The following is a 17,237-nucleotide window of genomic DNA, read 5'->3' on the forward strand; positions in this document are numbered from 1 at the left end:
AATGAGAATTTGTCTCCAATTATCTATTTAGTCAAATTGGTTCCACCGGTTGAATGATTTTCATATAGTTAACCACTTTCATCTTATCATCTATTTACCCTTTTTCTTATACGCGTAAGTTTCATGAAATGAATTTGTTGACTTCCCATCCCGTGTATTACGAAAACTAGGCAGGTCTTTTACTCTCATGGTGCATCCGACTATAGCCACAGTATATTACAGTTTACCGACATATATTGTGGGTTATGTGAGAAAAGACCAATTCGAACCACCGTGTTCCCATATGCAGTGTTATTTATAGTTTGACCGCAATATAGTCTTCCGGTCAAGCATATCTAATTTTCAGATCTAAATATTTCATTTATTGATATAAAACTTAGGTATTTAAGCAATGACGTCACGACTGGTACGTCTCCCATAAGTGGTGCATTTGACTCTTCAATAAATGTTATTTGCGTCGGTCCATTTTTTGGTTTTTTCAATTGACCGACTTGTTAAATTAAGATTGCTGCAACAAGAATGAAATTCTAAGTACTAGACTTGCGATAGAAAGTTTGTTTTATTGGGACATTTGAAAGGGAAAGTTGTCTAAAAAGTTCCAAACCTATTGAATTTTTACCAATTCAATCATAACATTTTTAATTGTGTCATTTGGTGTGGTTTCATATTAACTAAATTCAAATTCTTTAGGTCATTAAAATGCTCTTTAGAATGGTATTATGGCTACCCTTTTCAAATTTACCCAACCCAGTAATGGATCTTTTAGGCCAAAATTAGTGATATGAGTGATGGCTCTAGCCTTTGATTCTTCCAGGTTTTGCAAGACGTAACTTTTTGTGATTTCAAACGAATTCTTACATCAATGTAAATTTAAAACTCAAGGTCTTTACAACTTTTAAACATTTAAATAAAATGTCGATCTAAATAGAAAAGTATAAAAGATTTTTAAATATCTTAAAAAATAATATGCACTAAAACTAAAAATGTATAAGGCCTAGTGTGCCAGGCATAATGGCCGCCCCTATATAAAATTAATCTAACACGTTTTATTTTGCACCTTATCCATCATGGTATTTATCTTATCTAGGGCTCGAGCCTATTGAGTAATCCTCACATCAAAGAGAGATCCGAAACACCATAAAAAAAAAAAAAAAGGATCCTCCAAATCTCCTTCTCTTGCTTCTTCTCCTATTTACTTCCACCATAAAACGACCAATTCCCAGCGACCTACTATGGTTCGAATGATAATCTAAATAGCACCGACACCGACATGCAACACGTCTGTCTGCGCGACACGTCATTCTAAAAAAAAAAAAACAGAGAATTCCGACATATTGGGAAACGTTGTATATTAAATATATATTTTTATATATAAATAAAAAATTATCATTTTTATGATTATTTAAATCAAATAAATAAATAAATAAATAAATAAGCTTAGAATGAATATGCACTAAAAACATTAATTTTGCATTTATTAATATCATTTATTATTTTTATTATTGTATTTTATTTTTTTACATATATATATTTTGACCTCTCATTTAGTGAATTTTTAAAATTAATCTCGATATCATAATCACGTGTCAGAAACTCATATGTCAGAATTCCAACTCGAGTGTCGAAGAGTGCCAAAAAAGTTGACTAAATATCGGATTTTTTGACACGTGTTGATTGAGTATTGGAGAGTGTTCGAGAGTGTCGAATATATGTCGAAATGTTCGACATGGTACAAAAACCTTCAGAAGTGTTGGTGCCTCATACCTGGCAACTTCACTGCCAACAGCACCTACCAAGGGGTCCTCACCAACGTCCTCTCCTCCATCTCCTCCACCAACTCCTCGTCCCTCTCCTACGGCTTCTTCAATGCCTTTGCTGCTGTCTTGACGCCTCTCAAACCCTCTATGTTTTTGGCAATATAAAGAAAGTACAAAAAATTAAATTGATTGAAGATAACACTCTCCCACAGATTGGGAAACCACCTTCTGCCGCCCCTAGAATCCAGATTTGATTCGAATTAAAAAGTGAGACTAGTGTACATAGCTAAAACTTGAAAAACAATTTCACAGGATCTAGACCTCCATTAAATATATGTAAAAATCGTCTTAGAAGCAAAACAAATCCACATCTTAAAGATTACATATATAGCGGTACCTTAACCCTAATCTTTTATCATTAGTGGTTAATAGTCAATCCGGAATCGAATCGGGAGTCAATCTTCCGCTTAGGAGATCAAAGTACAGTTTTTGTTTTTGATAACTGAGGACTCCACCACGGGCCCCTCGTGCTCGGATGGCACCAAAGGGCTGAGCCTCTATCTCGAGGGAGATTAGCACAGGACCCCAATACTATGACCCTCCATTTACAACATCAACAATTGTGGGTTTCGAACTCTCGATCTCGACAATAAATGAGAGACTTTCAACCAATACATTTATCTACAATTGAGTCATTGCCCAATAGACTTTTTGGTCATCCTCAGTGTACCATATTAGATTCTCCCATTCCCACTAGCACTACACACTAGGTTTCTAATTTTAAATTATGGAATAGGAGATTTAAATGGAAGTTTCCTGTGACCGAACAAAGTAATATAAAAAATGTCATGTCAACATTATTTTTCAACTATTTTTTTTGCGTATAGCAGAGCAAGTGAAGTTGGGATCAGCTTGGATTAGCATTTGCACATTTCAAGTGATTCACTTCCCCGTGCAATCTTTATGGTAAACTATCCACGTCAATTGATGCATTCCGCGTTTTATTTTTGGAGTGCTCCAAACGAAACTTGAAACTAAAATCACAAGGAGAGGAACAAATTTCCTTTGACATCTCGTTAATCATCTGTTGAAAAACATCATATTGTTAGTCATGGTTTCACTAGTAAAGATTCCACATTGCATGGCAATTGCCGGGCAATAGACAAACTCGGCAGAAGGCGTCAACGTTTTTTAACTATAATTGCGGAAGACCGAGACTCCGTACAACGGAGACTTTGCTTTTCCATTAGAGTCGATGCTTCGTCGAGACTCCAGTTGCTCATTGCTTGGAAATCGCCGGTGGTCTTTTTATACTTGCAGTAAAATGAGTCAATATTTATTCGAGACTCAAACGTTGCCCCATGAGAAACACGACAACTCTGCAACCACCCTGCAACAGTTTGGTAAACGTGAGAAAGAAGCGAGCAGATGAGACTTGGAGGATCCATTTTTCTTCTCTTCTTTTTTCTTTTTTTCTTTTTGGTGTCTCGGGTCTCTCTTTGACGTGGGGTGAGTATATTTTTTTGAGAAAATCTCAAAAAAGGACCCAAAATAAACATATTTTCTCAAATAAGGACCCGAAGTGGTTAACAAGTTTCAAATAAGGACGTGAATTTGTTGGCCGGCCAAAATGTTCACCAGCCGGTGAGCATGTGACATTTTCGATGGCCGAAATATGGGCAATTTTGTCCAAAAGAAATATAGATAGAAATTAACAAACCCAAAAAAAAAAACCCTCTAAAACTCTTCACGTCTTGTGACCCAAAAAAAAAACTTTTCACGTTCTCACGTTTTTCTTCTTTTGCTCTTCATCTTCTTCGTTCTTTGTCCCCTCTCGCTTGGAGCACTGAAATTTTCTGTTAATGGAATACGAATTGAGAGAGAGAGAAGGAGGGAGGGAGGGAGTACCTTTGGAACTCAGGGAGCTAGGGATCTTGCTCCATTAATAGAAATTTTTGGTTCTCCAAATGAGAGGGGACAAAGAACGTAAAAGATAAAGAGCAGAAGAAGAAGAACATGAAGAGTTTGGGGGTTTTGTTTTAGGGTTTGTTAATTTCTATCTATATTTTTTTGGACAAAATTGCCCATATTCTAGCCACCGGAAACGTTGCACGCTTGCCGACCAATGAACATTTTGGCCGGCCAATAGGTTTAGGTCCTTACTTGAGACTTGTTAGTCACTTCGGGTCATTATTTGGAACAACGATCACTTCGGGTTCACTTCGGGTCCTTATTTGAGAAGGTAAGCTCATTTTAAGTCTTTATTTGAGATTTTTCCTTTTTTTGGCTGAGTTATTGTTGATGTGATAAATTTTCATTAGATATTTCAACATATTTAATTTCTTAAGATTAAACCCTTCATATATGTCGGGTCTATCAAAGAGACACCCGACACACCCAAAGAGAAAAAAATGGATCCTCCAAATCTCCTCTTCTTGCTTCTTCTCATGTTTGCTTCCACCATAAACGCCCAATTCCCGGTGCCCCACTATGGTTCGACCGGCAACTTCACTGCCAACAGCACCTATCAAACCACCCTCACCACCCTCATCTCCTCCATCTCCACCACCAGCTCCTCGTCCCTCTCCTACGGCTTCTTCAATGCCTCTGCTGCCATCTCCGGCGCCTCCCAAACCCTCTATCTCTTTGGCCTCTGCCGCAGTGACTTAGACACCAAAACCTGCCTCGCCTGCCTCGATGTCTTGGCCTCTGACATGCGCCGCCTCTGCCCCCTACAAAAGGAGGCACTCCTCTACAGCGGGAACTGCATCATTCGGTACTCGGACGCTCGTTCTTTGGTGTAGTCGTGCTACAACCCAACTACGTAGCAGGCACCGGTGACGATGTCTCGAGCGTAGACACATACAACGCAGCAAGAAGGAAGCTCCTGAACGGTCTGTCGGCTGAGGCGGCACGTGGTGGCTCATTGAGAAAGTACGCATCAGGGAACGAATCAGCGGGGCCTGACATGATCTATGCGTTGGTGCAGTGCACACCAGACTTGACGGAGCAGCAATGCAGCGACTGCTTGGCTGTAGTCACCTATGAGATCAGGTACTGCTGTCTCAGGTACTCAGGAGGACGGTACATGGTGCCAAGTTGCCTGATCCTGTACGGGACCAATAATCGGTTCTTCGATCCAGTCGGTGGGCCACTTCCGCCGCCTCTGCCACCACCATCGCATGGGAAAGATGCAATGCCTCCACCACCAGGTAAGTTGGCTCTTGTTCAGGAGTTACGTACACGGCGTTTCAGTCTTTTCTTTTCTATAAAAATATGCAGGTTTCGCGTGAGATTCACCCAATCAAATTCTTCATATAGCTTAATCTACATGCTCTGTTAAACCACAAGATTCTTTTTATTAATATATGCTCAGTAGATCATGTAATTTTTAAATGCTTTTTGGCAGAAGGTACGGGTTGATCCATATTTTTGGCAGAAGAATATATGTTTAATCATTGATGCATCTACATGGATACTAGTCAACTATCACAGTCATGTCATCTAAGGGAGAGACAGAGATCTAAATCGAGCTAGGGTTACGATCCATAGCCGTGATCTGCATGTATATATTGGTCCTATATGTGCACATTGGGAGTTCTAATAACTCTGCAAAAGTTTTGCAAACTTGCATTGGATATTCCTTGCCCCACTCTGTTTCTGTAAACCATTTTACCGTCTTTACCCTGATTTTCATAAGAAATTGATGAAAGTAATGAAATTGAGGTAAAAAAGGCATCCGCGAAAACTTAAAAATTTAGGGAAATGTGTTATATTCCGAATCTTATCAAATGAAAATTGGTAGGATGACAAAATCCATAAATCAGAAACACTTTCCCCTGAGTTATCAGAGAATCGCGTGATGTATCTTTTACATAGTAAGCAGCAAGCAATGATCATAAACGTAATGTGCCTTTGCTCTTGCAGTTGGAAAGAGCAATTCGACGAGGACTGGGATCATTGTGGTCATCACAAGTATTTCTGCACTACTTGTCATCAGCATTGTCATCATGTTCCTGAATGTGAAAAGGAAGAAGCAGCCTAGAGAAAGTGTTGAAGGCGAGTGTTTATCCTTTTGCTTCGGAACAACGACTGTTCATGAGGTTAAAAAAGATTATGAAAATAATTAAGTTGACTAATGACTATGCTTTTGCACATGCAAAGTAGCAAGAGCTGCATTGCTTTCGACAATTAGGCCAAAAACTTTATAAAGGTTAAAAGGTTTAGGGTTTACATTGTTGGAGAAATCTTTCCTGAATATTTTGAAGCTGACAAAACGTTTCTATCAGTCTAGTCTGGATATCTGCAGATCGTCTAGTTTAAAGTCTGAAGACTCTCTGATCTCCAGACTCAAGATTCAAGACTCAAGACTCAAGACTATTCTCATTGACAGTCTTTCTGATCCAGTGACGAAGGAAATCCAGAGCCGAAGTATATGGTTGAGGATTTAATCCTATATGGTTGAGTTAAAGTCTAGAGACTCTCCAACCTTCAGACTCAAAAAGTTGATGATCATCAGACTCAAATTTCTCAGACTCTAAATCCTCAGACTCCGACATTGATGACTATAGACTGTAAGTTGTTATTCGAAAAGGTATGATCTTTCGTTCAGTTATTTTGTAGTCTCCGTGAAAAACGAAAACTTGTCTTTTCAAAAGAATTAATTTTGGCAGTTATTGATTTTGAAAAGAGGTATTCGTACACTTTCCTTGTGCCGATTGAACTTCCATTTTCAAAACTGAGTTATATATATACAGTTTTCATTTTCAATTTTCAAAACCCTAAAAAGCATTCTCCTCCCAATCCAATTTCTACTTCGTGTTCATCTTCGAGAAAGTTGTCATCTTCTCTTGGGAAAGCAAGTAAAGGAATCTTTCAGCGACAAAGAAGGATGTCTTCTTCGAGGAAGTCTTCAAGAATCGCGAACAGGGGACCACAAAGGATGAAGGAGGGTCCTACCCACTTCGATCTCACAGAAGAGGAAGAATTATCGAGTCAGCAACAGAACCCGACTCATTCTCCACCACATCACTCAACGCCATCTACCCCACATGATGCGGGTCAACAACCAGAGGAAGAGATAATCGAGGACGCAGACCCAGTAAGAGTCCAAAAACCCTCGTTTATTTACAAACTTTACTGTGCGTTGAAAAGTACTGGGACTCCGTTGAAATACGTGGATGATTTTCTTAAAGATAAGAATTATGGGAATGAATATATCTTTCTGAAAAGAATGGAGGATTTGGGAATTGCTCCCAAGGGTAAAGCAGAGGAAGCACTTGCGAATATTCCCAGTGACCCTCGTATGTCGGGACCGAATCTGACTGATGGGAACGACGATGATAAAATGTTCACTGATTTTCAACCTAGAATGGGTATTGCTGCAAAGGTGAAGGGAAAGAGGATGGAGTTATTCAAATCAAAGGAACAGGAGAATTTGTTTTTCAGACTGCTGAAATGAGGGGTGATAAACCCTAGGAGTGTCGATTTCGATTTCTTGGATGCTGTTAATGTGAACTTAAGGGAGAAGTTCAGTCTGCTTCAACTTGAACGTTTTTGCACTGATACCATAGATGGTTATGCTCAACTGACTGCGTATTTCTACTCGAATCTCAGCTTTATAGATGTGAATAGAATATCATTCAGTGTTCGAGACTAGGATTATGTGTTAGACGTAGACATGTTGGCGGACATAATTGGAGTTGAACGAGGACGCTATCAACCAATCAAAGTCTCAGTTGCTCGTGCCTCATTGGAACTTGTCAAAGATAGAGATGTAGAGGGAAGAATCATCTATTCAAGGATGCGTGCCATCAATATTGTGCTGCACAAAATTGTGATCAATTGCATCAGGCCCAAGTCTACATCAAAGACTGATGTGTCTAATTCAGAGGCAAAATTGATGTACGCAATCAACTCAGGGATGAAGTTCTCTCTTCCTCACACTATTCTCTTTCACATGTACAGAGCCATGTCGAAGGACAAGGGACAATTGCCTTATCCAGGTCTGGTGACCAAGATCTTCAGACACATGAATATTGAACCGCCACACACACTTTGTGTTCGACCGTGCGATAAGATGGTGGTAGGTTTGAAGATGTTAACGAAGATGCGTCTGCAAGAACTTTCCAAGGCAATGGAGAAATTTAGAGTGAAGACTCCAGCCTAAGTCGCTTGCCAAAGCGAAAAGGGAGGGAGGCCATTGGTGCCCCATCCAAAAAGAAAAGAACTCTCATCTTGGAGGATGAAGATGAGGAGGAAGATCTTACAATCACTACCTTGATAAGGACCAGACGTTCTATTCCCCAATCGACAGAACAACAGAAGAAACAGAGAGAAGGAGAATCAAGATACAGAAGAGGATGATCATCACTCTTCCCCTTTTGATGTCCTAGAGACAGGGGGAGTTGGCGAGCAAAGGTCCACACCTCATGCTGCCAATAGTGAAGGTCTAAGACAATCTCCAACAGACCCAGAAGAGTTTCAGGCTTCTCAATTGCCTGAAGAAGAACACGATACGTCAACACCAAATCTGCAAGACTATACAGAAGCGCCATCGTCTGCATTCACTCCATCGGAGAAAGCAAATGCAAGTACTCAGACGGACAATTTTGCAGATTTTCGTCGTATTATGGATGTTCTTCTGGAAATGCGTGGCCAAATCTATGCTCTGGACTGTGAGATTCAAGCCATAAAGAATGCTGGACAAGCACCTTCAGTTACCCTAGAGGACAAAATGAAAGACCTCGCTCTACAACTTCAAGCCAATGCCAAAGGAGAGGAGGTAGCTCAACTAAGGGAAGACTTGAAGAGGCTAGAAGGCGTAGTCCGAGTCCATGGGAGATTTCCGGATCGTGCGCATTTCCAAGCGGACGACTCCTTTCTCACCTTTTTAATGATGACAAAAAGGGGGAGAAGCAATTTGAACCAACCAACCATCTTTCTTTGACTTTAAATTTATTTTTGTGGTTGAATATGTTTGTCTTTGAGTATGACTTGTTGTGAACTTGAATTTGATTGAATTGGCTGTGGATTTAGATGCTTGACTATTTGCATTTATATCAAGTGTTGTTATATGGTATTACTCATAAAAGACTAACCAATTTTCTGTGGATGCAGCGTCTGGTTGTTTTATTAAATCTTTATGAGATAGCCATATTGCTTGAGAAATGTTTTTGCAGGTCAAAGTGGTTCAAATCTACATGAAAGTTTTGTCACCATAAAAAAGGGGGAGATTGTTGGAGAAATCTTTCATGAATATTTTGAAGCTGACAAAACGTTTCTATCAGTCTAGTCTGGATATCTGCAGATCGTCTAGTTTAAAGTCTGAAGACTTTCTGATCACCAGACTTAAGATTCAAGACTCAAGACTCAAGACTATTCTCATTGACAGTCTTTCTGATCCAGTGGCGAAGGAAATCCAGAGCCGAAGTATATGGTTGAGGATTTAATCCTATCCTCTGGAGAAGATCTTTTGGTTGGATAAATATAACGGATTCTTTTGTTCGTATTTAGATCAATTGAAGATCCGATGGTCAACAAAATATTCTTGGAATGTTCTATTCTTGGAAACCAAGATCCTGATTGTATGGGCAAACAGGATTGATGGGCTATCGTCAGGTTCCTTTTATAGCTCAAATGATCTTCTTGATTGATTCCGTCCAACGGGTAAATTGGAGGAATTCCTTTGAAAAGTGCCAACGGGTATGATGGCATAAAGGAGTATAAAAAGGAAGACGTTCTAGGTGTTTGAATACGTGATCGATAGAGAAATTCCAGAGTCTGAAGCATCTTGAATATTAGTCGATTCATTCTGAGCGAAATTGTATACACAGAGAGTGTCCATACTTGGTGATACCTTGAGTGAGTGTGGTAGATCATCTACACCTAGAAATCAAGGAAGATCAACACTGTAACATCTCTTTGTTTATAGTGGAATCCAGCCAATTGGCTGTCAGTGCAGAAGAGTGGACGTAGGCTTGAATCAAGCCGAACCACTATAAACCGCGTGTTCAATTCTCTATTTCCTTTACTCAGTCTTACGTTGATTATCATTTGTTGCAAATCCTTCAACTATCTAAGTATTGCGCGATTATCAAGAAAAATCTTTTATATACCTATTCACCCCCCTCTAGGTACTTGTACTAGCTATATCATACATTAACTAAAAGTTTGTGAAACTTTCTTTATGAAAACTATGAAAAGATAATGATTTCTAAATGACAGCGTTTTTGTCTTTCTAGGTGAAGTTGTGCATGAAATTAGCATGGTTGAGTCACTGCAATTTGATTTCAGCATTATCGGAGCGGCAACGGATAACTTCTCGACTCCGGGAAGCTTGGACAAGGCGGTTTTGGTGCTGTCTACATGGTAATAATTAAGCAAGCACATCCTCTACTCTATTGTATTCACAATTCAAGCAACCAAATAGTCAAAGATGATACCAATTTGATACTCCTAGAAATGCTTCAATGTACCAATTGATACTCACAAAGATCTAATTTGGTGAAATTTCAGGGTCAGCTCTCCAACGGACAAGAAATCACGGTGAAACGGTTATCACAAAATTCTAGCCAAGGGGAAGTTGAGTTCAAGAACGAATTCATGTTACTAGCCAAGCTACAACATAGGAACTTGGTCAAGCTCCTAGGTTTTTGTCTGGAAGGAGTTGAACAGCTTCTCATTTACAAGTTTGTGCCCAATTTGAGCCTTGATCAGTACATATTTGGTATGTTTCTTAGGTTGTCACTCATTAAATCATATCCTCACAAAATGATTAATAGACGTCTTATAGAATGCAATTCCACCAAAATGTGTAGATCCCTTGAAGCGTGCAAATCTCAACTGGGATATGCGTCACAAGATAATAATGGGCGTTGCCCGAGGGATGCTTTATCTACATGAAGAATCTCGACTTCGTATCATCCATCGGGACCTCAAAGCCAGCAACGTTTTGTTAGACTCAAGAATGAATCCAAAGATATCGGATTTTGGTATGGCAAGGCTGTTCGAGTTGGATCAAACTCGGGCCAAGACAAACCGAATCGTGGGGACCTAGTAAGTGACACAATCTCCTAGAGCTAATGCTTATCAAAAGAGAAAAGCAAACTATAGAGCTGATAAGGTGGACTTTTGGTGATGGACAGTGGATATATGGCGCGAGTATGCGATGCATGGAACTTTCTCGATCAAGTCGATGTGTTCAGTTTTGGAGTGCTACTTTTGGAGATTGTGAGTGGTCAAAGGAACACTCTTTTCCGCGTGGGTGATGACACGGAAGTCCTTATAAGCTATGTGAGCATATGAACATACCTTCTCATTTCACATAATATTCCAAATATCAATCTGCTCAATGTTTGTCAAATGTTTGCAGATATGGAAGAATTGGAGGGAAGGATCATTATCAAACATTATTGATCCCTCTATAATTTCTGGTTCAAGTATTGAAATTGCGAGGTGCATCCACATTGGTCTACTATGTGTCCAAGAAAATATGATTAGCCGGCCAACAATGGCCTCGGTCCTTCTCATGCTTAACAGCCACTCGGTCACTCTCCAAGTGCCATCGAGACCCACATTCTACTTACACAGCAGTGTCGAATCTGATATGCCATCCATGCAAGAGTACAATTTAAGAGTGTTTGAGGTTGAGGAATCAAGAAGCAAATCGAACCAGTTCTCGAAAAATGAGGCTTCTATGACTGAGCTGTACCCACGGTAGCCTTAGAAAATGGGAGATCAGTGTGCCTTGCACATTACTTTTTGTGTTTGTCATGGTTTTCAGATCATCAAATTACATTATCATGATTTACTTCTTCCTTAGATTATTTAGGATTTATATGGCTTCATTGCTTGGGATTACATCCAGATGCATAGGATGTTGGAAGTGAAGGTTACTCACAAAAAGTCATGTCTAACGCTACTTGTGTTAAGATAAGCGCAACTAGAGCCTAGAACAGCTTGCTCTTACAGAATTCATGTTGGACTAGGTCATTTTAGGCGTGATTTTAGGTGAGCTCCATGTCAGTAGTTTGATTTAAACAGATATTTAAGACACACATAATGTTTATAGCTGCCAAGATAATAATGAGAATTTGTCTCCAATTATCTACTTAGTCAAATTGGTTCCACCAGTTGAATGATTTTTATATAGTTAACCACTTTCATCTTATCATCTATTTACCCTTTTTCTTATACACGTAAGTTTCATGAATTGAATTTGTTGACTTCCCATCCCGTATATTACAGAAACTAGGCAGGTCGTTTACTCTCGTGGTGCATCCGACTATAGCCGCAATACATTATAGTTTACCGACATATTTTATGGGTTAGGTGAGAAAAGACCAATGCGAACCCCCGTGTTCCCATATGCAGCGTTATGTATAGTTTGACCGTAGTATTGTCTTCCCATCAAGCATATCTAATTTTCAGATCTAAATATTTCATTTATTGATATAAAACTTAGGTATTTAAGCAATGACGTCACGACTGGTACGTCTCCCATAAGTGGTGCATTTGACTCTTCAATAAATGTTATTTGCGTCCGTCCAATTTTTGGTTTTTTCAATTGACCGACTCATTAAATTAAGCTTGCTGCCACAAGAATGAGATTCTAAGTACTAGACTTGCGATAGAAGTTTTATTAGGACTTTTGAAAGGGAAAGTTGTCCAAAAAGTTCTAAACCTATTAAATTTTTACCAATTCAATTCTAAATTTTTTAATTGTGTCAATTGAGTTTTAAACATTTTCACGTTTTGCCTATCAAGTGAATTTAGCTAGAAATCACTAACATGGATGCCAATCCTTCTATGTGACATAATCGGCATTAACATAGACAATTTTTAATAATATTTTAATATCTTTTCAATTTTTTATTGACTTACTTTAATTTTTCTTTTTATTCATTTTCTTTTCTTTTCTTTTCTTTTTAGAACTCTAGCTGGGGAGGTCACCAATCAACCATCACAATCCACAAGGCCAAACCCTTGCCTAGGCTTTTTCTTTTTTCTTTTTTGTTGGGGGGAGGGGGCATTGCAACCCTTGCGAGCCAAAGGCGAGGGCCTCCGCACTCTCGCCAAGATCGAGGTGAGGTCATCCAGCCCTTACCAGTTAGAATTGTAAAAAAAAAAGGAAAAAAGAAAGAAAGAGAGAGCATAAAAGAAAAAATTCAAAAAGTAATCCAAAAAAACTTGATTTTTTAAAATGTTATTAAAAATTATCCACTTCAATGCGTGCTATATTAAGTAGGACGGCCAGCATTTACATTAGTGATTTCTGGCAAAAATTACCTAAAGAAACTCAATTAGTAAAATATGAAAATGTTTAAAACCCAATTGGCACCATTAAAAGGTTTAAGTTTGGAATGGTAAAAGTACTATAGGTTTATGACATTTTAGACAATTTCCTCATTTGAAAATATTTATTGATTGTAATTTATCCAAGAGATTATTAATACAAGATGTCACTTCAGCTTGGCAACATCATATCTTCTTACGACGCCTCATATTGCTTAATGATTCCTTGGATTATCTGCAAAAGTTGCATTTTTATTTTGCTTGGTCGACATGTGTGGGGCCCAAAAAAAAGAAAAAGAAAAAATGAAATAAAAAGGGAAAAGGAGAGTGTGGCTAAGAGCACACTCGAGAAATAGAGAATAAGAGAGAGAAATTAAAAGGAGGAAAGGAGAGATAAGAGGAAGAAAGGAAAAGAGAAATGAGGATTTTGTGCCACGGATGTCTCATCAAGCCTGTTCAACTATGTATCGCAACTTTTGGTAATTGCTTACACCCTTTCGTTCATCTAATTGGAGTGACATTTGGGGTGAGGACACTAATTTGAGTTTTATGTTTGAACTATAAAGTTCAATTAAGGAGTCATTGAGTTGCGAATATATATAAAAAAATGATAGTTTATGGTATTATGGAATCGTAGGATTTTAACGGAACTTATTTTGGACTTATAGTTTGCTTGGAAAAAAATTAAAAGTTGGCTAAGAATGATGAACAATGCGCAACCAATGGCTTTTGGGCTTTTAACTTAATAATGTTTTTAGGTTATAGATTTCATACGAAATTATCAAAATTGTTGGAGAAAATACGAGTCTTTTTAGATGAAATTACAAATTACATTTATGTTATCAATTCTTATTCGATTCGTGACATCAAGTCTTTTCAATTTGATAAATTGCAATTATTTTTTTGCTGAACGAAAGACTCCATTTATTTCGCAAAATAATGCTCAAGAACTAAATAAAATGGTTTTCAAGTCTAGCAAATTCCAAAAAACTACCGAACAATGAAAATGGGAAATGAAAATAATAAAGCACAATATGCATCTAGGAGCATACTCTTAACCCTCAAGAGTAGGGCCAAATTTTGATGGTTTTAAGCTTGATTTTGGGTCGACCAAGTTATGGATATTCCAATGCTTCAAGAAGATCTTCCTTTTGACTATAAGCTCACTTGAAATGGAGTTTGATGGAGAGAATTATGGTGTGACTTAGTTTTGTACTCAAGTTTCGCGTTGCAAATAACTTTGAATATCTGCTCTAGTTAATTTTTTTTTAGTGCTTAGGAGTCGTTTCGTTAACGTTTAAGTTTAGTCTGGCCATTTCATAGTTGTTGTAATATTTTAGTCAGTTTTGATATCGATTATTGTTTAATTGTTAAGACTACAAGGTTGTCAGCACATATAACAATGTTGTTCGATCAGAGGCATTCCGAGGTGAATGGTACTTTTTGTTCTTTGAGTTTGTAAATTCATATTTCAAAAACAATATAAATTATATATAGTACGAGTAAAGAAATGGCATTGTTGTTGTATAAAAAGTCAAGCGTTTACTACTCCATATTTACAAATCTTTAGAAAGCATGTTATGCAAGGTGTTGTGAAGTAATATATTAACTACTTTGCAAACTGGTTTATGAATGATTTAAAAAATGGTTGAAAAATGGCAAATGGACGACATTGCGAAAAGTTATTTATTTGATTTATAAGATTTAATTATGGATTGGATTTCTAGTATTGGAAGATAGTTGTTTGATGCTCAATATAATTGTGAACCTAGTGAGAGATTTGTGGGTATTCATACCAATTTAGGATATCCTTCCAGGTTGAGCCACCAGTTTTGTAGGTGGAGACTTTGCTAAGGGAAGAATCTTAGTCACTTTATCATTAGACGTTGTGTCATGATTATGGTAGGATATTGAGCAATATATTGGTTGATGGATAAGCCATTGACACATGACTTGAGATTAATTAATGAACTTGACCGCTAATTTATGTATTGTGATGGTGGATTCAAATGAATATTTTTATTTATATAAAGATTTATTGAAATGAAACAATACATATTTGATTCAATATATATATATATATATATATATATATATATATAATATCATGACTTTGGATTACGAGTTTTTAGTATTGCTTTTTACATGCATAATAGCTGCTCAATCTGCTTTGAAGAGATACGCACTACTGACTAGGTTGTGGTTGCTCATCCCATTCCTTCATAATCTTTATAAGTTCCTTGGTTAGTGGCAAATAAAGCGAGAGCATTATCGACGGGGACATTTGAGATCTCAACTTTTTGGGCATGGATTGAGGCTTCATCCTTTGGGTAGAAGGACAACCGAATCATTACCCCTATTATTGTAGAATTTGGGCTCTCACAATGTGACTCAAGAGGACTTAAAATTCAAAGACTCGGCTCTAATAAATTAAGATTGTGACACTCACCTCAAGTTTAAGTGAGCTATCGATTAAGAGCTTTTTACTTGATGAAATGTTTTAGAAGTCAAAAATTCACTTTCCTAAGGTTGATTACCAATATTAAATCTCTACATAGCTCGAGTTTAACACAAACTGGAGCTAAAGAGCTTGACCTTGAGCTTAAACTTGAATTTTGAGCTATGAAAAATAATAAAATTATGCTACTTGCACTTGTTGACACCTCAATTTTAATTAGGTTTATTTTCTTTTATTAATTAAGTTTTTATTTTATTTATTTTGTCTTTTTTGGAATAATGAACAAAAACCAAATAAAAACAAAAAACAAAAAAACAAAAAAGAAGTAGCCCTCGAATGGGCCCTTACGGCCCATTTCCCCTTTCAGCCCGGCCCTACTGGTCATCTCCTTCCTCGCACCTCTGTAGCGCATGCGCAGAGGACGCGACGTCAAAGGGACAGGCGGACGGCGACCCACGTGGGAGGGGCAGCTGGCATTAGATGGGACGCCGGTTTGGCCGGCGGAGGCCACTTGGCGCATGAGGACTGGCGGTCGAAGGTCCGTCAACCGGCTGCCCCCTCGCCTATAAATAGGCCCCATTTCTGTCGTCGAACAGGCACGCTGAGAACGATCGACTTCTGCAAAGCTTCGTGCTTCCCTCGAGAGACTTCAAAAAAGGGGCCGAGGACGAACAAGTCCAGATCCGAAGGCTCGCGGCCGGAGAGGGAGAGGTTATGCCGGAGAGACACGAACAAAGAGAGAGAGGGAGTCAGATCTAAGGCCGCAGACTTCGAGTTCCCACTAAGAGACTTCAGGGGGGGTCCGAGGACGCACAGCCAAAGATTTGAGGCCCGCCGGAGGCAGGTCGTGAGCTTAAACGGCCTCCCACCAAGAGACATCAGGGGAGGCCGCGGGCAAGCGAGCCTACAGAGAGAAGAGAAATCAAAGTGCGAAGACGGTCGAGGCTTAGATCCGCCGTCGATACAGCTCCAACGCCACCCCAAACACCGTCCCGACGCCGTCTAGATCTAAAGGTCGTTGTCATCGTGGCAAGCTATGCCACCGTGCCGTGCCAAAGCCGAGAGCAGGCTTAGATCTAATGGCCGTCGCCTTTGCCATTCACTGCCGTCGCCATAGCCACTGTAGCCACCGTCGCTGCCGTCGCCGCCGTAATGCTCCCGTTTCCCCCTTCGGCGCCAAGGATTTGCAAACCCGTGGTTTGCGATTTCTGGGTCACAAAGCGGATCCGGGTTTGGAAAACGGGTAGGGATTCCGCGATTTAAGGGGCAGCGGAAAGCGGCCTCGGGGTTCGGGTTGGATCCGAGTAGGATTTCGCGGGGGAACGGGTCATTGGAGCGGGTTGTCGTCGGGCCGGGCGTATCTAAACGCTCGGCCACGATGCCGTTTCATCCAAAAAAAAAAAGGAGAAAATCCGAGTCGGGCCCGCGTGTTCGGGTCGGCGTCCAGTCGGATCTAGCCCGCAGCCCGACCCGAGCCATTTTTTAATTATTTTAATTTTAAAAATATTTTAAATAAATAAATAAATAATTTATTTTCCAAAAAATCAAAAAATATATTTTATTTTTCGAAAAATATTAAAAAATATTTTAATTTCTAGAAATCGGAAAATAATAAAAATGATAAATATATTTTATTTTCCAAAAAATTTAAAATATTTCATATTTTCCAAAAAATGCCAAAAATCCAAAAAAAAAGCCAAAAATTCATGAAAATACCCAAAAAAATC

The 17,237-nt window shown here is 38.8% G+C and overlaps 1 protein-coding gene and 1 long non-coding RNA gene across 2 annotated transcripts; both read left to right on the forward strand.

The window, feature by feature from the left end:
- Positions 1-4,168: 4,168 nt before the first annotated feature.
- On the forward strand, positions 4,169-10,131 carry LOC104447076 (cysteine-rich receptor-like protein kinase 29). The gene is made up of 5 exons (XM_039313915.1): positions 4,169-4,547; positions 4,589-4,969; positions 5,685-5,816; positions 8,153-8,434; positions 10,001-10,131. Exons 1-5 carry the CDS (start codon positions 4,169-4,171, stop codon positions 10,129-10,131), a joined length of 1,305 nt encoding a protein of 434 aa, XP_039169849.1.
- A 279-nt stretch (positions 10,132-10,410) lies between these two features.
- Positions 10,411-10,918, forward strand: LOC120294152. The gene is made up of 3 exons (XR_005551636.1): positions 10,411-10,485; positions 10,577-10,814; positions 10,904-10,918. It is a non-coding gene; the product is annotated as an uncharacterized LOC120294152 (long non-coding RNA).
- The last annotated feature ends 6,319 nt before the right edge of the window (positions 10,919-17,237 follow it).

The sequence above is a fragment of the Eucalyptus grandis genome, chromosome 5 (assembly GCF_016545825.1).
Source record: "Eucalyptus grandis isolate ANBG69807.140 chromosome 5, ASM1654582v1, whole genome shotgun sequence".
Lineage (NCBI taxonomy): Eukaryota > Viridiplantae > Streptophyta > Magnoliopsida > Myrtales > Myrtaceae > Eucalyptus > Eucalyptus grandis.